The 22,247-nt window shown below is 49.7% G+C and overlaps 1 protein-coding gene across 1 annotated transcript; it reads left to right on the forward strand.

The window, feature by feature from the left end:
• Window positions 1-8,492: 8,492 nt before the first annotated feature.
• Window positions 8,493-20,800, forward strand: TF (transferrin). The gene is made up of 17 exons (XM_085069915.1): window positions 8,493-8,647; window positions 10,684-10,847; window positions 11,029-11,137; window positions 12,272-12,463; window positions 12,658-12,793; window positions 13,066-13,121; window positions 14,132-14,301; window positions 14,422-14,608; window positions 15,554-15,708; window positions 15,833-15,926; window positions 16,650-16,679; window positions 17,333-17,491; window positions 18,683-18,827; window positions 18,920-18,984; window positions 19,096-19,280; window positions 19,974-20,160; window positions 20,561-20,800. Exons 1-17 carry the CDS (start codon window positions 8,605-8,607, stop codon window positions 20,596-20,598), a joined length of 2,115 nt encoding a protein of 704 aa, XP_084926041.1. The 5' UTR covers window positions 8,493-8,604; the 3' UTR covers window positions 20,599-20,800.
• The last annotated feature ends 1,447 nt before the right edge of the window (window positions 20,801-22,247 follow it).

Below are 22,247 nucleotides of genomic sequence, written 5' to 3' on the forward strand. Positions count from 1 at the left end.
TTGGTGTAAAGCTCTCCCTTGAGAAGCTGTTTGCTGCTGTGCTCTGAAAATCTGAGCTGACATCTCTCGTGGTAGACAAGGAAGGAGACACAGGTTGGTGGCTCCAACTTCCCCAAACCTGCTGTCATTACACAAGTCTGATGACCTTGACTAAAGGGCTGGTCTTTTCTAGGGGATTTCCCACCTCAGAGAATGTGCAGAAGGAACAAAAATCTTGTTTGTAACAGGATCTCAACAGAGTTTTCCCTGCTGTTTGTTCATGTTATGTCTCCATGGCATGTTTATGAGGATGGTGTTGATGTCAGCGTGGGGCTGTGGGACTCCTGTGAGAACCAGAACTCAGTAGAAACATTTGGTTTGATGGAAAAATCCTACTGGTGCCTACAAAACACCATATTTTCCCTTCCCATTCCAATTCAAAGGGAATTGCAGTGGAATGAAGCCATTTCTCCCCATACCTTGCCTAGAACATAACTGAGCACTGATCAATGATCATTGTACAACAATGATCGTTGTTGCCCAGAGAGGTTCTGGACTCCCCATTCCTGGCAGTGTCCATGGCCAGGTTGGACAGGGCTTGAAGCATGCTGGGACAGTGGCAGTGGTCCCTGTCAGTGGCAGAAGGACTGGATTAGATGAGCTTTAAGTTCCTTTCCAAGCCCAGCCATGCTGGGATTCTATGATTACACCTACCAAGTGCAGCCACGTCCCTCAACCTTATGCAACTTTTAACAAAACATCTGAAACAAGAATTTTTCTGGTTCCTTCCTTATTCTTGCAACAGTTTTCAAGAGCTGCTAGAGCCATGCCACTCTTTAGCTGGGCTTTGCCATCACATTCCCTGGTGACATGAGCAGAGTGTGGGGACAAGGAGCCAGTGGATGATGCTGGGGGCTCTGGGAGGGCACTGCTGCATCCCACTGTCCACACCACTCCAGAGCTCCCTCCCAGCCAGACCTGTGCCCTAAAGCCCCCCCATTCTCTGCCTATGTTTTCTGCCCCTTTATCCCTGCAGCTGGAAATGCAATGAGGATTAAAATGCCGCAGGAGTCGAAAAGCCCTCAGGAGGGGGTTTGAAATCTGCTCAGCTGGGCCTTTTCTCCCCTCTCTCCTCCTGCCAGCGTTCTTAACAGTCCCCAGACTTCCATTATTCCATTGCAAAACAGCAATTACTGGAAAGGACGAGGTGGTTTGAGAGCCAGGGTCTGGTGGTGCCTCAGGGCTGTGCCAGCCCCGGGTGGCCAGGGAGTGAGGATGGGAGGAGCCATTCCCCTCGGGTTTGATCTCGCTGAGAACATCTTGACCAGCACGCAGCAAACAAATTCCTCTGTCACTCAGCAGCGAGAGGAGGCACCAAAAGGTCAAGGCTGCGCTGGGCAGGGCAGGTGTTTCACTGGTGGTGTGGTGGTCACCTCCCTGGCAGGGTGGAGATGCCCTCCCAGGTCCTGGGGCCACTGTTTGCTCACTGGTGTCATACTCAGCTCTTGACCTCCAAAGGGTGAGATGTTTGCACGGCTTGTGACAGATCTGTCTTTGGAAATCTCAAGAGCAGAAGGAAAATTAATTTAACAAGAGTTCAAAGGGTCTCCAATAAAGACTAAGCCTTGCTGTTATTCTAAAGCATTATTTCCATTAATTCCTTTTTAATGCTGCTTTAAAATTACAGAGTGGAAGGGAATGTTGGCCAACAGATTTTTTGGTGGTTTCAAAACAACCACTATTAATCAGCAGGGAATTACATTGGCTGTAAGAGTGTTTAAATGGGAAGGTGGCTTCAACCAGGACACATGTAGCAGTGTGTAGTTGTGGTGACAGATTAAAAATTAGCTATTGTGAAGTTTCCCACAGGGACAGGGGCTTGGAATTAATCATTACCATGAATTAACTAACTGGAAAGGGGTTGAACAGCGAGTGGTAGAGTTCAACCTGACCCACTGGTGAGCTGACCCTTTTCCCGTTCATTTAATGCCCAAATCTCATTTCTGGCCAGAGCAGCTCTCCAGCAGCTCCAACGCTTGGGCACAGTGGTGGGTGGCCATGCCAGCCCAGCTGAGGACTGTGGAGGATGAGAAGTTCAGTCCCTGCTCCCTGGGTCAGAGAGAGACGCTCCAGCAGACACTCAGTGCTCCAGCCCCAGGGTCTGGTGCTGCTGATGCTGCTCTGACAAGCTGGGTCACAAGTTTTCCCTTCTTGATGTCTCCCCTTGCCTTCTCCTCTGTGTCCTTTTGGCTGCTGGCCTCTGCTGCCTGCTCCACCAGCAGCTCTGTGCCCACAGCTCCTGCAAAGTCACCCTTGGTCCAGCAAAATCAACATTTTCACTCTGCATGAGGCTCAGAGCTGCTGCCCCAGCTGCATCTGCCAGGACCTGCTTTGATCATGTCCCCCTGCTCCTTTGGCACTCAGCTGGGTGTCCCCTTTTGGTGCTGGGGTGGCAGTGGCTCAGCTCCAGGTTCACCCTGTGCTTCTCCACTTTTCCTCCCCTCTCACTACAAGGTTTTCTTGGACAGCTCTGCCACAGTTGTCCCTCTGTCCCTCTGTCCCTATCCTGGTGCCCTGCACTCTGAAACTGCAGGGGAACATCCCTGGATGTGTGTGTGACATCTCCTGAGAGCCACAGCTTCCTCCTTCTGGAAATAAACCACTTTTTCTCCTGTTCTCAGCCAGCCATATCTCTGGGATAGTGCAGCATCTCGCTGTGGGGACATGTCCCTGTGGAAACTGTCTGGCATGTCCCAGGGAGCTGGACACAACCATCGTGTGGACAGAAGGGTTGTGCAAGTCCCCAGTGCATGGGACCTGCAGGAGAGGAGCAGAGGCTGCTGTGGCCACACAGGGCAGCTGGCACTCCTGCCATTTCTTTCCCAGATAGCAGTATTTACTGGTTTGTTCCCACAGATCTTTGGAAACTATACAGGAGCCAGGGCTGAGTGTTATCAGGCTGCAGCCTCTCCCTTTGCAAGAGTGTCTTCAGCAGGAATTCAATGCCTGCCCTTCCAAAATCCTTTCAGGAATATCGCAGCTCCTGGTGTTGGTTGCTGGTAATCCTGTTAACCTCTGGGTTAATTAAGCAAACAGGGATCCTTCATTAGAAGGAATGGCACTAATTGCATGTCTGAGAGGGTGAGTTTTGCATGGAGTGCTGGCTGGCAGAGCAGAAGCCACTGCTGACTTCAGCGAGGGGGCTGGGGAGTTAATGGGGGCATGCCTGGCAAAGGAGGTCAAGAAAAACCTGTTTCCTGAGCGATGAGGTGTTTGCTGGAGTGGGGGATGAGCTCGGGGAGGACATGGGACAGTGGCACCACCCTGCAGAGCCACCATGCGAGGCACAGAGGGTCGTGCTGCTGGCACCTGGCTGTTGAGCTGCCGTGAGTTTCCAGCCTAAAAATGCAAATCTGGAATGGTATGACCTGGTAAGCAGCTCTGGACGAGAGGCCCCAGTCTGCAGCTGGGCTTAGCACTCCAAGCCGGGAAGAGCGGCTTAAAATCGACAGAGAGCTCTTTGTTTGCTGTGTGCGGTTTAGAAATTAGGCAATACTTAGAAGCAATACTTAGAAGCAAATATTGGTTCAAACAACATCAGCTCCAACTCTCCAGTGGCCAGTTTGGCTCATCCCAGGTAGAAAACAGCATTTTGCAACACAGTCAAAACCTGACACCGAATATTTCTCCTAACCAGCGGGGGAACGGGTTTGTGGCATTTCCTGAAAAATAAACTGAGCACAGTGACTCTGCAGTTGGAGCACAGCCCCAGAATTGACCCAGAGATCCAAACAGGGCCTGCAAGGCTGTTTCTGGAAAGCCAGCCACAGCTCTCCAGGTATCTGCCAGGCCTTGGGAGCCACAGGGAATGCCAAGCTGGTCCCAGTCCATTGCCAGCCAAGGCCATGCTTGCAGAGCTGGCACTCCCACAGCGGCTTACAGCTGCTGCAAGCCCTGTGCTGACCTGGGCTCCAGGGCATCAGAGACTGCCTCTTCCAGGAGAGGCTTGGCACCAGGCAGGAGTGCTGGGATTTCCCCCAGGTTCCCCCTGATCTCTCCCTGTCCCTCCTGGGTATCTGAACACTGAATCCCAGAATGGTTTGGGTTTGAAATGACCTTTAAAGATCATCCCATTCCACTCCCTGCCATGGCAGGGACACCTTCCACTAGCCCAGGTTGCTCCAAGCCCTGTCCAACCCGGCCTTGGACACTTCCAGGGATCCAGAGGCAGCCACAGCTTCTCTGGGCACCCTGTGCCAGGGCCTCACCACTGTCATAGGGAGGAATTCCTTCCCAATATCCCATCTATCCCTGCCCTCTGGCAGTAGGAAGTTATTCCCCCTTGTCCTGTCACTTCATGCCCTTGTCCAAAGTCCCTCTCCAGCTCTCTTGGAGCCCTTTAAGGCACTGGAAGGGGCTGGAAAGCACTGTAAGAGCCTTCTTTTGTCTAGTCCTGCTGCCCTCACTGCTTTGGATGCAGCCCAGCAGACACTTGGCTGCAATTGCACAGTGCCAGCTCATGTCCATTTGTCACCCACCAGTTCCCCAAGAGGTCCCCCACAGGGATGCTCCCCATCCATTCACCACCCAGAACCACCATCTCCCCTCTCCTGACATGGGCACTGTTGCCACTCCAGTGCCAGTCTCCTCTCATGTCCCACCCCGTGCAGGGAAGATGATCTGGGAAAATGTGTTCTCAACAGGCTGCTCTTCCTGCCTTCACCTGATGTGATGTGACATGTGGGGCCAGGTCAGGACAAGAACCTGAGCATAGCTTTCGTGGTTGACCACGCTGGCATCCTTGTCATGGGCAGGCTGCAGCCTTCTCCAAGCCAAAACCTGGAAATTCCTATTTCTAGAGGGAAACAAGTTGACCCTATAGAGAAGCCCAAACTTCTGATGACCTTGACTAAAGGGTCAGTCTTTTCTATGGGATTTCTCACCTCAGAGAATGTGCAAAAGGAACAAAAATCTTGTTTGTAACAGGATCTCAACAAAGTTTTCCCTGTTGTTTGTTCATGTTATGTCTCCATGGCATATTTATGAGGATGGTGTTGATGTCAGTGTTGAGCCACTTCGAGGCTCAATTGATTCCCCTTTGTTTTTTTCTTCCATTTTCAGGGCATTTTCTCCTTAGTCACTCAGATGAACTGGGTTTTCATCACAGCTGCCAGCCTGGTAACCCCTGGGAACACCAACATCATCTCCAAAGGCTCCCACTGCTGCACAGGAGCACCTCTGTGGAAATAACTGCTCCAAAGAGTTGGGTGAGAAACCTGTGATGGTGTGGTGCCTTGATCACAGCTTTCTGTATTTTCCTCTTTTTTCTGGATGTTTTCCACAGGCACACACAACCAGAGCTCCGTTCAGCTGCGTGGGCTCTGGAATGAGCTGTGCTGTGGTAAAGCCAAGCCTTCTCCCACACAGCCATGCCAGCTCCAAATTTATCCCAGCTACAACAAACGTCCTTTCCTTGGACACAACCAAAACTCCAGTGCTGCACTCATCTCAACCACAAACCGCAGCACTCACACACACACACGGCCTTGCAGTAATGAGGGAGATGAGGAAATAAACAGTATTATTTTACCTTCTATTTCACTTGGCATTGTTCTTTCCCCAGGGTTCAGCTGTGTTTATGCAGCACCACTGGCCCGTGGTAGAGCGGAGGGTGTGTTAATTTGTATTTCTTCATCATTCATGTAATTTTTAGCAGCATCCTCATTTGGAAAACACAACGGCTGGGATGTGCAGTGTTGCAATGCAACGAACTTGGGATGTGTGACAATAATTCAGGTCGTTCCATGGAGATGTGCACTACAGAAGGGTTGATGTTTCTGGATAACAGGGACAAAGTCCGAGGGGCACTGACTTAGCTCTGTCCTGTCTGGTAAAGGTGTTCCTGCTCACATGAGCCAGAGCATGGAAATTGTCTTGAAAGTACCAAGAATCTCCAGCATTACTAAAAATTGGCCTTTGCTGTTTGATCTTAGCAGAGTCAGCCAGACACTGGCATTTGGGAATGGGACCAACCATGTCAGGCAGCAAGGCACAGGTCTGACCTGTGTACTTAGTGAGGGACAGGACCCACCGTGTGACTAAATGTACATTTTCTAACTCAAAATTTGGCAAAGCAGCTGTCTGATGGATGTTCACGGGAGGAATTTCACTGCAAAAAGTTCATCCTTTTTGGACTCCAAGAAGAATGGCATTTTGGAGCTGGAGGAGAGTGGAATCCATCGTAGGGAAAGGTAGGATTTGGTAGAACCAAAAGGAGGTGTAGAAGCAGCTCTGCATGTGGCCGGTGACGTTGCAGATGACTGGCAGCTGGACATCTGGAAATGCAGGAGGCTGCTGGAATGCAACAGGTGTTGCAATCCAAGCATCTTCCTTTGCCCCTGGATTTGCCCTGATGCCATGTGGGAGAGCAAGGGAAAGAGATGTGAAGTGAAAACCACCCATCCCATCAGCACACCACAGCCATCCCCTCGGCAGGTATGGAAGGCATTGGGATGCAGATGTGATGTGAGAGGAGAGAGAGTAGTGGTGGGTGGTCCATGGAAAAAGGTCTGGGAACCATGTGCAGAAGGCAAAGATAGTTTGGGCTCTTCCAGCAACTGCTCTTCTGTTATTTGAGTGGATCCTTTCTGTTTTCCAGGCTTTCTTCTGCATCTTTCCCCTTCATCTGTCATGTGGTAAAAGTGTCTTTATTGGCTCTGCGTAGGGCTGTAACTACTTGTGGGCTCAATATGTCCAAGCATTTTCACCAACATTTATGTGCTCAGGTATCTTTGATGTTTCAGCAGCAACTGCAATGTCTCAGCATGTCTGTTAGAAGAGGCATTTTGGAACAAATCAACAAAAGGCTCTGGAAGAACCATGTGGGACAGTCTCCTGCAAGCCTTTGTACCTCTTCTTCCCATGGGTAGGGATGTTGCTAAGGCTGCCATGAGTGAGGCAGGGATCACTGAGACCCACAGGAAACTGGGGATGGATTTCAGTGGCATCTACCTGTCTCAGTTGAAGAAAACCTTGGAAGGCCACAGCTTGCTGGAATAAATATGAATGGGAGATCTTTTAAAAGGGAAGGCTTGAGGTGGGAGGAAGTCAGTCCCCCTCCAGCTGCAGTGGCTTTGGAGACACTCTGGACACAAGAAATTTTGCTCTTCTGGGAAAGCAGGGGATGAAGGGACAGAAATAGGCATAGCCATGCTGAAGGGAGTGCTGCAGATGCTGCTGAATAACCAGCATGGCCAGGAGTGCCTCTCGCTCAGTCACAGGCAGGACAGGCTCCTGGCACTGTGGTGGAGGTGGTCATTGCCTGAGGGTCTCCACCTTCCCTGGGTCACTCTGTAGAGCCACATATTTGATGTGGCACTGAGCTCCCACCTATACTAAAGCCACTCTGGGCACCATCAGCCACCTGCAGGTCACTTTGCCCTGAGCTTGCTGGGATAAGGGACAAGAGCCAACCCAGGTGCTTCCAGTCAGCCTCCAGCTGTGTAGAGAGTGAAGGCTGTAGGAGAGGAAGGACCTGTGCAGGGAATCCAGGAGATCCTCCCTCCGAGGGAGGCTTGTTCTCTTGAAAGCAAGCCTGGTTGGGCTTCCAACAGCCAACTTGTAGCTTGTGTTGGGTGGACATGGTGGGTGGACTGGCCCTAGCAGTGGTCTAGGGATGCTGTTAGAGCTTGAGGACTGGCTGACGTGGTCCAGGGAATTCTTGATTTGTATGCATGTGCCAAAGGCTGAAGCTGGACCTGTACCTGGCAGCAAAGATGGGCCATGGAGGCTGGGACAGCATCACAAAGGCTGCCCTCAATAAAGCAAGCCATGCACCAATGGCCCTGGCTGCAGGGGGACAGGCCAGGAGTGACACAATGGGATGGAGAAGCTTTGCAGAGGAAGTAGGAGGAGGGTGACTGCTAATCTCAGCATTTGTTCCCAGGTTCATCCCAAAAACTTACCAAAAGTGTAGCGTGATGCTTCGTCCTGTCTGCAGGGCACTTACCGAGCTGTCTGGTCTCTGCTGTTGGCTTTCTTTGGCAGATCATGTGTCAGAATCATTTACTGCCTTTCAACCCCGCTGGCATTGCCAGGAGCTCGCAAGGGAGCGGGCAGGCACTCGGTGCCGTGAGCCAAGGGGCGATGGGCACCTCGGCAGTACTCACTGGCAAACACACAAAACTCAGCGCTGGATCCAGCAGGGACTTTCTGAGATTAGTTCTGGGCAAGGCAGGGGGTGGGCAGCACAAAGGAAAGAGCCCCTCCTGCGGCGATTCAGCCCGCAGGAGAATTCAAATGTCACAACTTGGGAATTTTCCATCTGAAGCCCCTTGTAAAATGCAAGGCGCTTTGCCCTGCTCTGGCTCCTGCCTGCGGAAGGGTTCAGTGCCAAAGTGAAAGGCTTCCTAAAAATGGGCTGATCCAGGGAGGGGGGCGATTTAGGAGCTATTGAGAAACAAGGAAGGACAAACAGCGTTAGGTCATTGCTTCTGCAAACACAGCCAAGGCTGTTCCTCTATAAAAGGGGCAGAAAGCGGTTCCAGAGCCATCACAGACTCGGAGGGGACAGTCTGTGACCAAGGCTGCTGCACCCCTCCTCGGCACCCGACCCCCTGCTCAAGCATGAACCTCGCCCTCTTCACTGTGCTGTCCTTCGGGATAGCGGGTAAGTGTCTGCTGCCTGCAGCCTTTGGGGAAGGAAGTCAAACCCTCCTGGAGCCCGAGCTTCCCCGAGGCAAGGCTGTTCGAGAGCTGCGGCATGTGCCAGAGCCAGGCAGCTGTTAAGGAAAAGCCGGGAATAAAGCGGTGCTTGCTTTGGCAGCCGTGGATCTGTCAAGGAGGATGGTATTTTGGGTGTTCCTGACGGCAGCTTCGGGCAGCCCATGGGGTGGAGGGAGGACTGCAGCTCCCCGCCCTGCCGATGCCCACCCGGCAAGGAGGAGGGATGCTCTGCTCCCACCAGCACGGAGGGGAATGCTTGGGACAGGCTCTGCGCTCCTGCTGTCACGGGAGAAGAGAGAAATCATCCTCCGGCCGACTGCTGTGCTGGGAGAGGAGCACGGGCTCAGCCAGGGGGGAGTAATTAGTGCAACACCTGCCTGCCAAGCGTGTACATGTGTTTGGTTAAACCAGAGGGCAGTGACAGTAAAATAGAGCTTAAATAATGAAAGATCGGTGTGCTTCTCTCTCTGCCCCAGTGCTGCTCTGTGCTGCTGCTGCTGCACTTTGCTCAGGCTCCTGGGTGTTTTATGCCAAATGTGTGCTGCTGCAGGGCTGGCTCTGCTTGGAGGGATTCTTTCTGCTCACAGCTCTGGCAGGCAACAGGCAGGTAGCCATGGCAAGGACTCTGCTGTCTGGACAGGGAAAGAGGGATCCCCTTCCTGGAGTGGGCAGCAGGTCTCCTGATCCCATATAAAGTGTGGTGGTGATTAATGTCATCTGGTAGGAAGTGCACCCTGTGCCTCTGGCATCAGGAAGTCCTTCAGCATCTCTGCTGAATATTAGCATGCCAAGATGTTTTTCTAGTAGTTCTTTCTTCCCAGCAAGGAAAGAGACAAGAGGTCACCCAAAAGCTCTGTGACGGTTGCCAGGCCACTCAGGCTCCCATTACTTTCCCAGTGTCACCAGTGCAGCTGGGCTGACTCCCTCAGGAGGTTCCCATCCAGCCTCTGCCCCAGGGAGGATGGCAAAGGTGACCTTAACCATGGCTTTGTGCAGCCAAGGCTTGAAAAATGTATGATGAACTTGAAAAACGTATTAAAAAAAGGTGATGGTCATAGGAATTGAGGCTAAGGATTCTCTCTGTGTCCAAATTCAGCACCTCCACTGCAGGGTTCAAAAATCAAGTAAGGAGAGGCTATTTCTGAGATGAAAGAGAAAATGGAAATGGCACAGGTTAACCTGGAGGTGTTCAGATGAAATGTGCCATGGAGGGTTTGGAGGGACAGAGTGGTGCAAGTGGCCTCTTGGTCTGCACTACCCTGCCAGGAAGGGGCAGAGTGAAGGTGAAGGGTCAGCACAGGCTGGCCACACCCTTGAACTGCCAGTTTCCAGCATTTCTGGGGTTCAGGTTTCTGGAGGAGGCATGAATCTGCATCCACCTGGGGCCTTTGCTTTGCTCTGGTCACCCAGAGCAGCCATTCAGCTGCCTTTACAGGTTGGGGGACTCATGGAAGGACTGTGCTGGTGCTGTGGCATCTCTCATGGGGTGCAGTGGAGGAAGTGAGATGTGAAGACAGTTCAATATATCAGATTATTCAGCTGCCAAGGTGGCAAGAGTGGCAGTGCACTGAACACAGCCTGGCCAGGTCAGGGCTACTCCCGCTCTGGGGTTATTGGCAAAGGCACTGCTTCAGTGTTCCGGTTCTTCTCTCTGTTTTTGCAAAGGCTTGGGCTTGATTTCTGTTGAAGTGTGTGGATTTGTTCTAATTCTGTGGATGTTGCTCTGAGTCCAGACTGCTTGAATCACAATAGTCCAGGGACAGGAATGATCATTCCAGAAGCTCCTGATGGTGCAAACGTCAGGCAAGAAAGAAAAAAAGGACCTTCCTGCCTGACTTCCTGCCTGACTTGGGAGATCCTGCACATGGCCATCACCAAAGGCCATGACCACAGGGATCCAGTAACCCTGTGCTCACTAAGATGCTGTTTCTCTCCAATCAATGCCTTTCTACCTCTATTTATTTCTGGTTCTTTCTACAGCTCTGTGTTTTGCTGCTCCCCAAAAGCCAAGCATCAGGTGGTGCACAATATCCTCAGCAGAAGAGAAAAAATGCAACAGCCTGAGGGACCACATGCAAGAAGAGAACTTTGCTTTCAGTTGCCTGGAGAAAGCATCATACCTGGACTGCATAAAGGCCATTTCGGTGAGTGGGCAGCAAATTCCTGTACTGGGGTGTCTCAACAGCCTGTTACACCTGGAGATGGAGTTTCCTTTCAGTCACTGGTTGTTAGCTGTGATCTCCTTGTTATCCACAAGGATCCAGGAGACACTGGGAAATGCTTTTCCTGCTCTTCGTTAATTGACGAAATCTCTTTGTTGTTTAGAATAACGAAGCAGATGCCATCAGCTTGGATGGAGGTCAAGTGTTTGAGGCAGGCCTTGCTCCCTACCAGCTGAAGCCCATCGCTGCTGAGGTGTATGAACACAACACAGGTACATTTCCATGCAGTATTTTGAAGCCAAGTGGTGGTACCAAACTGAGAGTGCAAAGGCCAACAAAAGGTTGGGGCAGTTCAGCACAATGTGAATCATCACCCATGGCCACAGGAGCCAGTGCCCCATTTTTGTTGTTTTCTGCAGTGAAATTCTCTGATCCCATGAGGGGATGGAGAGAAATGAGCAGAAATCATTGTCTTCCTGAAGCATGGCATAAAAATTGTGCTGGTCCTAGAGAGCTGCTTTCAGTGGCCTTGAACTTTGTGGGAAAAACACAGAGCTAAGAGGCACAGATAAGTTGTGTGATTTCCTGTGCAGTCATCAAGACAAAAAAAAAAAATATTGGAGAGGCAGCAGCATTATATGTGATTGGGAGGGACACCCAGTTGAGATCACTGAGGCAAGAAATGCAGGCAATCCCCAGGAAAAAAGAAGAGAAGCATAAAAAGGGCTCTGCAACAATCCGTTCTGAACAGAGTTAGATCCATAGCTCCAGCCCTACTTACTCACTGTACTTTTGTCTCTCCCAGCTTTCTTCTGGGAGCCAAAGAGATGCTACTTCCCCACCACATCCAAAGCTCCCAACCCCTTTTGACCTCTTCCCTGGAGTTCAGCCTGTTTATACACAATATTCAGGATCAAAGCAACACGGCAGAGTCATTCCCAATATGGTAGCTCAGAAATAGAGATATTAAAAGGAAGGCTGAGGTGTCCACCACCCCTAAAACTCAGTCATTGTATCCATACCTAGCATGTGACAGACTGGCTAAAATTCTAAAGACTAAATGTGGAGTTTCAGTCTCACAAGGCGTCAGTGGGCAATGGCATTTGAGAAGAGACTTCCCAACAGGGATTTGCCAAAAAGATTTGTTGAAATTCCTTACAAAACTATGGCACCTTGAGTGTGACAGTATTTTCAGATCACTTACTGTAAATTGTAATCTGCAGCATTGCTTCAATATTTGCAGCATAGCTCACACCCAAGAAAATGGGAAAACCACAAGTGTTCAAACTAATTGCTGATTGTTTGGAAGTGCAGCATTGTGTTTCCTGAAACTGGGGGCTTAGCAGGATTTGAGATGTTCCTAAGTCCTATTTTCTCATTCTTTTTTCCTTATTCCTCCACTGCAGGCTCCACTACCAGCTACTACGCCGTGGCTGTGGTGAAGAAAGGAACAGACTTCACAGTAGATGAGCTGAGGGGCAAAACCTCCTGCCACACAGGGCTGGGCAGGTCTGCTGGCTGGGTCATCCCCATTGGAACTCTCATCCACCGTGGGGACATCGAGTGGGACGGCAAAGATTCAGGTTCCATCGAGCAAGGTGAGGTGGGGCACGGTGAGTTTGTGGTGGGAGTTAAGCCAGGGCTGGTGTTATGGTGAAAGGGAGATTTCCCAATCTTCTATGGGGGTGCAGAGGTGGCTCGCAGGGCACTGACATTCCTTGTACATCCTCTCCCTTCCCAGTCCTCCTAAAAGTGAATTTTGGACTAACTGTTGCTTCCTTCTCATCCACAGCCGTGGCCAATTTCTTCTCTGCCAGCTGTGTTCCTGGTGCCACCACTGAACCCAAACTGTACCGTCAGTGCAAAGGGGATGCCAAGACCAAAATGTCCCGCACAGGACCTTATTCTGGATATTCTGGAGCTTTCCAGTGAGTGAGAGTTATTTTTCCTTTGGGGAAGCATTCTAGCCCTGACACCTGCAAATTTTTGTTACACCAGGGAGGGCTGTGTTGGAATCAGGGGTCCTGAGGAGACTGAATTACTTCTCTGCCGTTACAATTTCTTGCCTTGCAGCACAGCTTTTTTGGGAAGACCATTGCTCCATGGCTGCAATTTAGGCTGAAAATAATTTGCTGAAACAGGAGATAGGGAGTCACAATGTCTGTTTTTCTAACTTCACTTCTGCTCCTCCCACCTGCAGCTGTCTGAAAGAAGGGAAAGGAGACGTGGCTTTTGTGAAACACACAACTGTTCAAGGTACGCTAGCAAGATCCCTCATTCCTCCTCTTTCTAGTCCCACCTCTTGCTGCCACTCCATCCTGCAATTCGTTTACACTGTGCAGCTTTCATTCCTCTCCAGGTTGGCCCAAACCCTTCTTTCTCCTCTTGAAAAAAGTTTTGCATGTTGTGAACTCCTCCTCATTGTGGAGAAACAGGATTATTGTGGGTCCACTTTATTTTCTCTGTGGTTCTTGGCTCAGTTGGAAAACCTGCTTGGTGCCATATCTCAGAGCCAGCTGTAATGTGAGCAATTGAGCAGCTCACCCATCCCTCTGGGAGGGATTTTGGAGGGAATCCAGCAAGAGTTCACCAACTCTGTGGAGACCACAGATGGCCTGGCATGCCCAGGACCTGCAGTGAGCTCAGTGGCATGTCACCAAGGCAGGCATGGGGCTGGGACAGCTTTCCTGCAAGGAGGTGCTCGGTGGGGTGGGCTTGATCAGCTTGATCAGCCAAGGGAATTTTTTGTCCCCTTGAGGACAGTGAAGTACTGGGACAGGTTGCCCAGGACAGCTGTGCATTCTCCATCCTTGAAGGGTTTCAACATCTACCTGGAACATCCTGGTCTGTCCCTACCTTGACCAGCGGGCTTCAAAGGTCCCTTCCCACTTGAATTCTCCTGTAACCTTGTGATCTGAGTCCTGGGCTTTGTCTTCAGCCTTGACATCAGTCACCTACTAGCCTTCATAGACTTTGTGCAGCTCCTGAGCTGCTCAATCCATTTGTATGGTGTTTGTAAACCTATTTGTGCATAAATCCTGGTACTGTGGGGTATTTATGGCCGAGGCAGAGGTCATCTCTCTTCCAAAAGTATTGCCTTTGTAAGTCCACAATGACCCCATTGCAAGGGGGGTTCCTGCAACCTGTCTTCTGCAAAGAATTCCCCCTGGAGCTTCAGCAGAAATAAATTAATCACAAAGCTTCCCAGACTGGCCTTTCTCTCTATTTTCATGGTGATGCATCTCGTGGTTCTTCTGTTCCTCTAGAAAATGCCCCAGCTGAGAAGGATGAGTACGAGCTCCTGTGTCTGGATGGCACCCGCCAGCCCGTGGACAGCTACAAGTCCTGTTACTGGGCCAGGGTTCCTGCCCACGCCGTTGTGGCACGAGATGACAGCAAGGTCAATGACATCTGGAACTTCCTCTCCAAAGCACAGGTATCACCAAGCTCTCCTTTCCTTCCTCTAATATCCTCTGTCCTCCAGCTTTGGTTGCTCTCTCCAGCTTTCCAAGGGTTTTCGTGTGGTCATTTGCTGATTGTTTTTCCCTTGTGGCAGGAGAAGTTTGGTGTGGGCACAAGCAGCACCTTCCACCTCTTTGGGCCACCTGGCAAGAAGGATCCAGGCCTCAAAGACTTGCTTTTCAAAGACTCTGCAGTACAGCTGAAGCAAATCCCCTCACTGATGGATTCCCAGCTCTACCTGGGCTTTGACTATTACAGTGCTGTCCAGAGCCTCCAGGAAGGTAGGCAGAACATCAAATATTAATGTCATGTCAGTGTGAGCTGTGTGGAAGACTTGGCATTGGCAAATACAGCCAGGCAGAAGGAATGTGATCTTTTCAGACACAGACTGTATGGTCTGCAAAGTATTTCCTGTGAAATGACAGAGCCTTCACAAACTTCACTTATATCAACAAAGGAATTTGTTGTATCCAACCCAAAATAACGTCATCACCACACTGACAGACGTGGAAAATCTACACAGACTCCACACCAGTTATTCAGGTGGTGGTAGAGATTGGGCATGGTCAAAACTGCTGCTTAGAAAAGCCATTTCTGGGTTGTAAAAAGAAGGAACATCCCAGGACTCCACATTCAAGCACTTGAGGGAAGCAATGTCCTTTATTTCCATCTAGACTCATCAAGCATTTGCTGAGAGTCAAACATCCCCCAAATGATCTCTGAAACCCATTTAGAATTCATAATACAATTTAAAGTACTTCACTCCTGGGAAGTGGCATTTATGGAAAGGGGTGAATGGACTTCTCACAGCACGAAACCAGATTAATCAAGTGCTTTTTTACTGAAACATAACTAGGTTGTAATTTTCTAACTCAGTCTGGTCTTAGTCTCATGCCTGTCTGGGCTGTGATGAGTGCAGAAATGTGAGATATATTACAGAAAGCAATTTCAAGTACTGTTAACACAGGGGTGTTTAGTGGTTGGCCTGTTTCAGCTGACAGAAATCTTCCTGAAAGGCTTGTGTTATGCAGAAATTCACCTTTCTGACCTATTAGTTGATTTTTGAGCCTCAAGAATCACCTTTTCTATTCTTGCCAGCTAAACAGGAGCACCTTGCCCTGAGCAGCAGCAGTGTCCAGGTGGTTTTGTGGCCGAGTCCCTGGCACCCAGGACGTGCCCTGTTTGCTCTGCAGGGCTCATGCTGGTTTTCCATGCTGCCTTTGCAGATCGCCTGAGCCCCAGCCGCAGGGGCAGCAAGATACAGTGGTGTGCCATCGGCAGGGATGAGAAGAAGAAGTGTGACGTCTGGAGCGTGATGAGCAACGGGGAGGTGGAGTGTGTTGTGGCAGAGGACACCAAGGAGTGCATCACCAAGATCATGGTATGGCTTTTTTCCCCATTTCTTCTCGCTGTGAACTTCTGAAGTGCTTCCTTTACCATCTGAGCCCTGGATAGTGCTGGCCTGGGGATGTTCAGCGTTTCATTTCTGTGTCTTCCCCTTGCAGAAAGGTGAAGCAGATGCCATCAGCTTGGACGGGGGCTTTGTCTACACTGCTGGTGTGTGTGGCTTGGTGCCAGTGGTGGCAGAGAGCTATGAGGGTAAGCACAGCTCTGTCTCAGGGCCCAGGTGGTGGGGAATGGGCTGGTGCCAAAGTGCTGGTTGTAACCTGGAACCTTACAAAGCAGCCACAGCGCTGCATCCCGCAGAAATCACAGAAATCACAGAATATCCTGGGTTGGAAGGGACCCACCAGGATTGAGTCCAACTGCTGGCCCTGCACAGACACCCCAACAATCCCACCCTGTGCCTGAGAGTGTTGTCCAAACTACTCCTGGAGCTCTGGCAGCCTCAGGCTGTGCCCATTCCCTGGGGAGCCTGGGCAGTGCCCAGCACCCTCTGGGGGAAGAACCTTTCCCTGGTATCCAACCTAACAGTGCTCTGAGGCAACTCTGCTCACCACTGCATGCCTTGTCTTTCCATGAAAGCAGAACAGCCCTGGGGGAGCAGGATGGATGCTCCTCTGCACGGATAGGCAGGAACTCTTCTTTGTTTTAATCAGGATGCCCCTGTCCTTTAGAACCATCCTTGATAAAACTGCTTATTTTAGCTCAGATGAGCAGCTGGAGGCTGTGCTTTGTTCTGCTGATGCACAAGGTGTTACTTGAAATGGTCACTTCCACAACAGAGTCTTTCCAGAAATTAGTGAGCTCAATCTTTTGGATTTGAGATTTCCTTATTGATTTAATATTCTTTAATATATTTAAAGATATTTAAATATTTAAGATATTTATTTACTGTCTTCTTCTTTTCCCCTCCCACAGATAACCACTGCGAATCAGAAGAAGAACCAGGTAATTACTGCCAACAGTGGGACAGAAAACAGTCCTGAGGGATATAAGTAGAAAAACAGATATGAGTCATGAGTGGAGAATAAATGGCCAGTCTCCACCCAAAGACTGTCCAATGCAGATATTAGAATTTTGGGAGATAGGTTTAGCAGTCAGAGGGAAAGTTAGGGGCTGCAATAAGATCAAGGTGAGGCATATGGTAGTGCCACAGATTGCTGTGGTCACACCATAGCAGCATTGGGGCTGTAAACAAGGAAAGAAGATCTGCAGCATTAGGAAACTGTTTTTCTAGAATTGGGAAGGGGGAGAGGAGGGAAGGGTTTTGTCCTTTGGTAAGGAGAGAATAAGAAATCAGGAGGGGATAAGGAATCCTCACATGTATCTTGCTATAGCCTTCTCATATACCCAGGTGTCAGTTTTGGAGGGCTGGGAAATGTCAGGGATAATGATTTCCCAGGAGCATGCTGAAAGTGGATGCATCAGATCTACAAACTCTTCCATCGTTGCTGCCTGGCAAAGTATTTATAAGCACAAAGTAATTCTGCTGTGCTGTTCATAGGTGCTCTTTCCCAAGAGAAGCCAATGCTCTCCCCTAAGGGATCACAGTGGGATCTTTGGGTCAGGCTGTAATCCTTCTCTATTTTATCTTCTGAAAGCAACCTACTTTGCTGTGGCTGTTGTGAAGAAAGATGACAAGGACATCACCTGGAACAACCTGCAGGGGAAGAAGTCGTGCCACACTGCCGTGGGGAGAACTGCTGGCTGGAACATCCCCATGGGTCTGATCCACAACAGGACAGGCAACTGCAACTTCGGTGAGTCCACTTTGGCATTCATTTATTTGAGCAGAAGAAGCTCAAAGCTTTTTCCCAGCTTTTTTTGTGAGCTGGGAATCTGCTCACAAAAGAATGTTTTACCATCCTTCATCTGGTCTTCAAAGTTTTTTCTGCCTCAAAGATTGCCAGCTGGAGGGGGGAAATGGAAAAACTCTGTTATTTAAGGTTTCACTGAGCAAAATGTTAGGCTTTTGGTGGCTGCTTCAGAGTAAGATGTGGCACATCAGTTGCTTTGGGGTTCCTTGCTTTCTTTTCATATCTCTCCCTTTCCATTTGCAGCAGCCCAAGAGGTGTTCCCAAAAAGGGAATATGGGCTGCTTGTGCAGGGTGGGGAGTGGGGGTAAAGGATGAAACTCAAAACAGAGGGGAAGGGCTGAGAACAGGGGACAGAGGCTGATCTTTGTTCAAGAAACTTAAAGGGACTGATCTAACTGCCTGAGAATTCATTGAGAATTACAGTCCGACAAAAATAATTTGGAAAAGTTATTGACCAAAACAAAGTAAGCACATAATTATCGAAACGAAATTTCTAACCACATGAAGATATTAGTGTTAGTAAGTTTTATTCTTGGCTTCTCTATCCTCTTGCCTTCCTTTCCCACTGTCCCTTCTCCCCCAAGAGCTCTGGCATTGCTGCAAAATGCAACTCTGCTGACCCATGCAGGCCATGGAGGCTTGGTCTGGCCCTGTGTGAGCTGGGAAAGGTTGGCAGGGAAAACATTCCTCTTTTTATGCCAAGATAGTGCCTATTGCACTTGAGCCTTGGACCCTACTTCATTATAGAATCACAGAATCACAGAATGGTTTGGGTTTTAAATGACATTTAAAGCTCATCCCATTCTATCCCCTGCCATGGGCAGGAACACCTTCCACTATCCCAGGTTTTTCCAAGACCCATCCAACCTGGCCTTGGACACTTGCAGGGATTCAGGGGCAGCCACAGCTTCTCTGGGCAACAATAACAGTAATTATAAATAATAACAGGCCCCAAGTTCCATGGTGCAAGCTGGATGCATGTGATTTGCTGCCCATTGAGTCATGTTCCTTCTCCCAGCCCATTTCCAGCTCCCCAGTGAGCGCTAACTCAAACTCAGGGCAAAAACGTATTATTAAAATAAAACCTAACTTCTCAGGGCAGGAAAAGTGAATTTCTCCTATTCTTGCCTCCAGATGAATACTTCAGCCAGGGCTGTGCTCCTGGCTCTCCTCCCAACTCCCGTCTCTGCCAGCTCTGCAAGGGCTCAGGGGGTGTCCCTCCGGAGAAGTGTGTCGCCAGCAGCCACGAGCAGTACTATGGATACACCGGAGCTTTCCGGTAGGTGTTGGGGACACCCAGGCTGCCTCAAGTACCCTGGGGCTGATCACAGATGGTCACCCATATCACTGTCCTCTCTTTCTCCTTCCCAGGTGTCTGGTTGAGCAGGGGGATGTGGCCTTTATCAAGCATTCCATCGTTGAGGAGAACACTGATGGTAGGTGGTCAGGGCTGCCTTCCTACATTATTCCTACATTATTGCTTCATTGGTGTTGATGTTCTCCTGATAGACAAGGTCTTTTAATCTCCAAACCCATCCTCTTTAAAGGCAAAAATACAGAAAGCTGGGCCAAAGATCTGAAAATGGAACAATTCGAGTTGCTCTGCACGGACGGGCAGCGGGCGAATGTCATGGATTACAGGAGATGCAACCTGGCCAAAGTCCCAACCCACGCTGTGGTGACACGTCCTGAGAAAGCACAGAAAGTCCGTGAGATGCTGGAGAAGCAAGAGGTTTGTAGTGCTGAGAGTGGAAGAAATATTGTGGGGTTGCTCTGATTTTCCCCAAGTCAGTGTAAGGTGGAAGATTTTACCTCACTGCTGTGGGTGACAGCCTTGTCCCTTGGCCTCCCCCTTCCTCCATCCCTTCTGAAGTGCTCTTTCTCCTCTGCCACCTTAACAAACACACCTTTAGGTTGCAGTGGGATCCCAGTGGTTGCTGCTGTCACAGTATACTTGTGTGACATGAGTTTATCTCCTCCTTTCTGGGCTCTGCTCTTGCTGGATTGTTTCAGAAACTCCTTTGGGGTGATCACAGCTGGGTCAGGCTCAGCCCTGACAGCAACCTCCCTGCACACACACAGTCCTACAGCTGCTGGGCTCACTATAAGCAGGATAAACCATCTCTGTTTCTCCTTGCAAACATTAATGTTGGCTCCACCATCAGGGTCTGGTGAGGTCCTTTTGCTTCTCCTCATGGTTAAGGCCGAGGACCTGCTGGCAGCATCTCTGCACATAGTGACATATAAAAATGGGGCAAAAAAAGTGTGCCTGGCAATGAGAGATCCCTCCTCTAAGCAGACAGACAGAAGGTTCAATCCTAAATTTCTGGAGCCTGGCTTGGGGCTCCCCAGGCTGGTGGTGAAGAACCAGGAGCAAGAGCTGGGCCAGCTTCCTACTTCTCTCCTCTTTGTGCCTTTATTTCAGAGACTGTTTGGAGCAAAAGGCATCAAGAATAAAGATTTCAACATGTTTGCATACGAAACCAAGGATCTTCTGTTTAAAGACCGGACAAAGTGCCTGGTCAAGCTCCATGATGGAACATCATACAAGGAATTCCTCGGAGATAAATACTATGCTTCACTTGCCAGCCTCAACACCTGCAATCCATCAGGTAACTGGAACACCCCCAGAGGAGGTCCTGAATTGCAGTTCTTACCTTGCAGGCATGGGCAGTTCCTTCTGGAATTGTCCCTTCAATGGCTTTTAAGCAAGAGGATGCCAATATTCTTTTCTCAAAGCTCCTTGGGTGAACTGAGAATAGACTGAAAGTCTGTTGTTCTGGCAGCAATGTGAATAAAAAACATTTCCTCACTTTTAGAAAATATGGACTTTGAGAAATGGCACAGAGAAGCCCGCAGACCTATCAGTGTGGATTCAGTGGGATTTGTGGTTAAAGCTCTTTTTTGTGGCACACTGTGGATCTTCCACGTGGTGATATTGTTGGCATGGCTGGGCGTGTGCTGGTGGGATAAAAGCAGGATCTGAACTTCTCCCTGTCCTTTCCTTTCCAGATCTTCTCCAGGTGTGCACCTTCCTTGAGGACAAGTAGTGAGATGGGAAGGATCCTCAAAGTGGGGGAGAAAACATCAAACCATGACTCCTCTCGTGCCCTCAGCACCGAACACTGACCCCCGGAGGGCCCTCTGCCTTCACTGCTTTCTCTGCCCTCCCTCAGCACTCTAAAAGTGGCTCTTTGACACTTTACAATTCTCTGCTGCCAGCACAGCAAAAAATAAAATCTCAAATCTTAATGGGAGTCCTGAATTTTTTCAAAATGGTCCTTAAGCCTATTCCTTCCTCAGGGCCTCTCACCATAGGACAGTGACAGATACCAGCATGGCTGTTGTCACTTATTGCTGTCCCTTAGGGAAATTTCTTGCACCATTTGCCAAAGCAAAATGGATTCAATATAGCCCAGAGCCTAATTAACAGATGCTTTGGACTCTCTGTGCTTTTGCTTTGCCCAGATTATCCCATGTTCTCCCCGGCAGGTGACGGTTCCCCAGTGTGGCTGGGACATGGGAAGAGGGAGATTGTTTATGTCAGGGAAGCTGAAGGCTGGAGAAGGAAAAAACCCACCCCAAACGAAAATAATACAGTGGGTGTAAGATGGGAGGTGTGAACAGAAACTGCTGTGCCTCAGATCTCAGCTGGCTGGGTCTGAGCCCCTTCCACCAGGCAGGACTCATTGAGCACATACATGTATTGATGGGGAGAGTCCAGGCTTGGGCCTCCTTGCTTGGAAAAAATCTTAGGATTTGCTCAGAAACGTGTGTGTTTTGGTAGTCTGTCTGATGTGCTGCTGACCTGAAAACAAACATGGAGTTTGTTTTGCCTGATTCTGATCCACAGTGGAAATAAAAGCACCTGCTGAGGCTCTCTGCTCCAGAGGAACAGCCTGGGGTCATCCTGGGTGTCCCAGTCCTGCTCTCAAGGCAGGTATGGAAAAGCTGCTGAGAGCACAAAGCTCCTAGCTTTGAGGGAATGAATACTTTAATGATTTTTGGATGCATATAGTAAGTGTGGTGAGAAGTCCACCAGCCTGACTGAAAATCTCCCTGGATGGCAGGATTGCGGAGTGTGACAGGAAAGGATGAAATATAATCCCTCAGTTTATGTAGGATGAACACAATGGACAGGTGGTTATTTAACTCATTCTTCAAAACTCACAACCAAAGAGAATCAGTGCCTCTCACTGGCTGTTTCTACAACTCACTAAGGCTACAGTTAGAAATCTTTCGCCCAAAAAAGATTCAGCATGTGCATTTCATGTAAGGTACAAGCCCTTGTCCCCTAAGTAGGAGGCATGGATCAAAGGAACCTCAGTAGAGGATCACTCAGGTTGGAAGGGATCTCTGGGGATTTCCAGTCCAATCTCCTGCTCAAGGAAAGGGATCAAACAGGGTGCTCAGGGCTTGATCCCCAAGGGTGGCGACTCCACAACCTCCCTGGGTAGCCTGTCCTGTTGTCTGGCAGCACCCAAAGGAGGAAATCCCTCTCAGACTCTGAACCTGTCTCGTTTCAATGTATTCCCATTGCTCTTCATCCTGCACCACTGTGGGAAGCCTGGCTCTGCTCCCCACTGCCTGGTACAAATGGCCATATCTTCCTGGGGGAAAACAGCCCCACAGAATGCTCAGGGTTTGGGACAGAGTGTCTGGAAAGCTGGAAAAGGCCCTGGAGGTGCTGGTGACAGTG

The sequence above is a fragment of the Lichenostomus cassidix genome, chromosome 9 (assembly GCF_008360975.1).
Source record: "Lichenostomus cassidix isolate B80296 chromosome 9, HeHo_3.0, whole genome shotgun sequence".
NCBI classification, from domain to species: Eukaryota; Metazoa; Chordata; class Aves; order Passeriformes; family Meliphagidae; genus Lichenostomus; species Lichenostomus cassidix.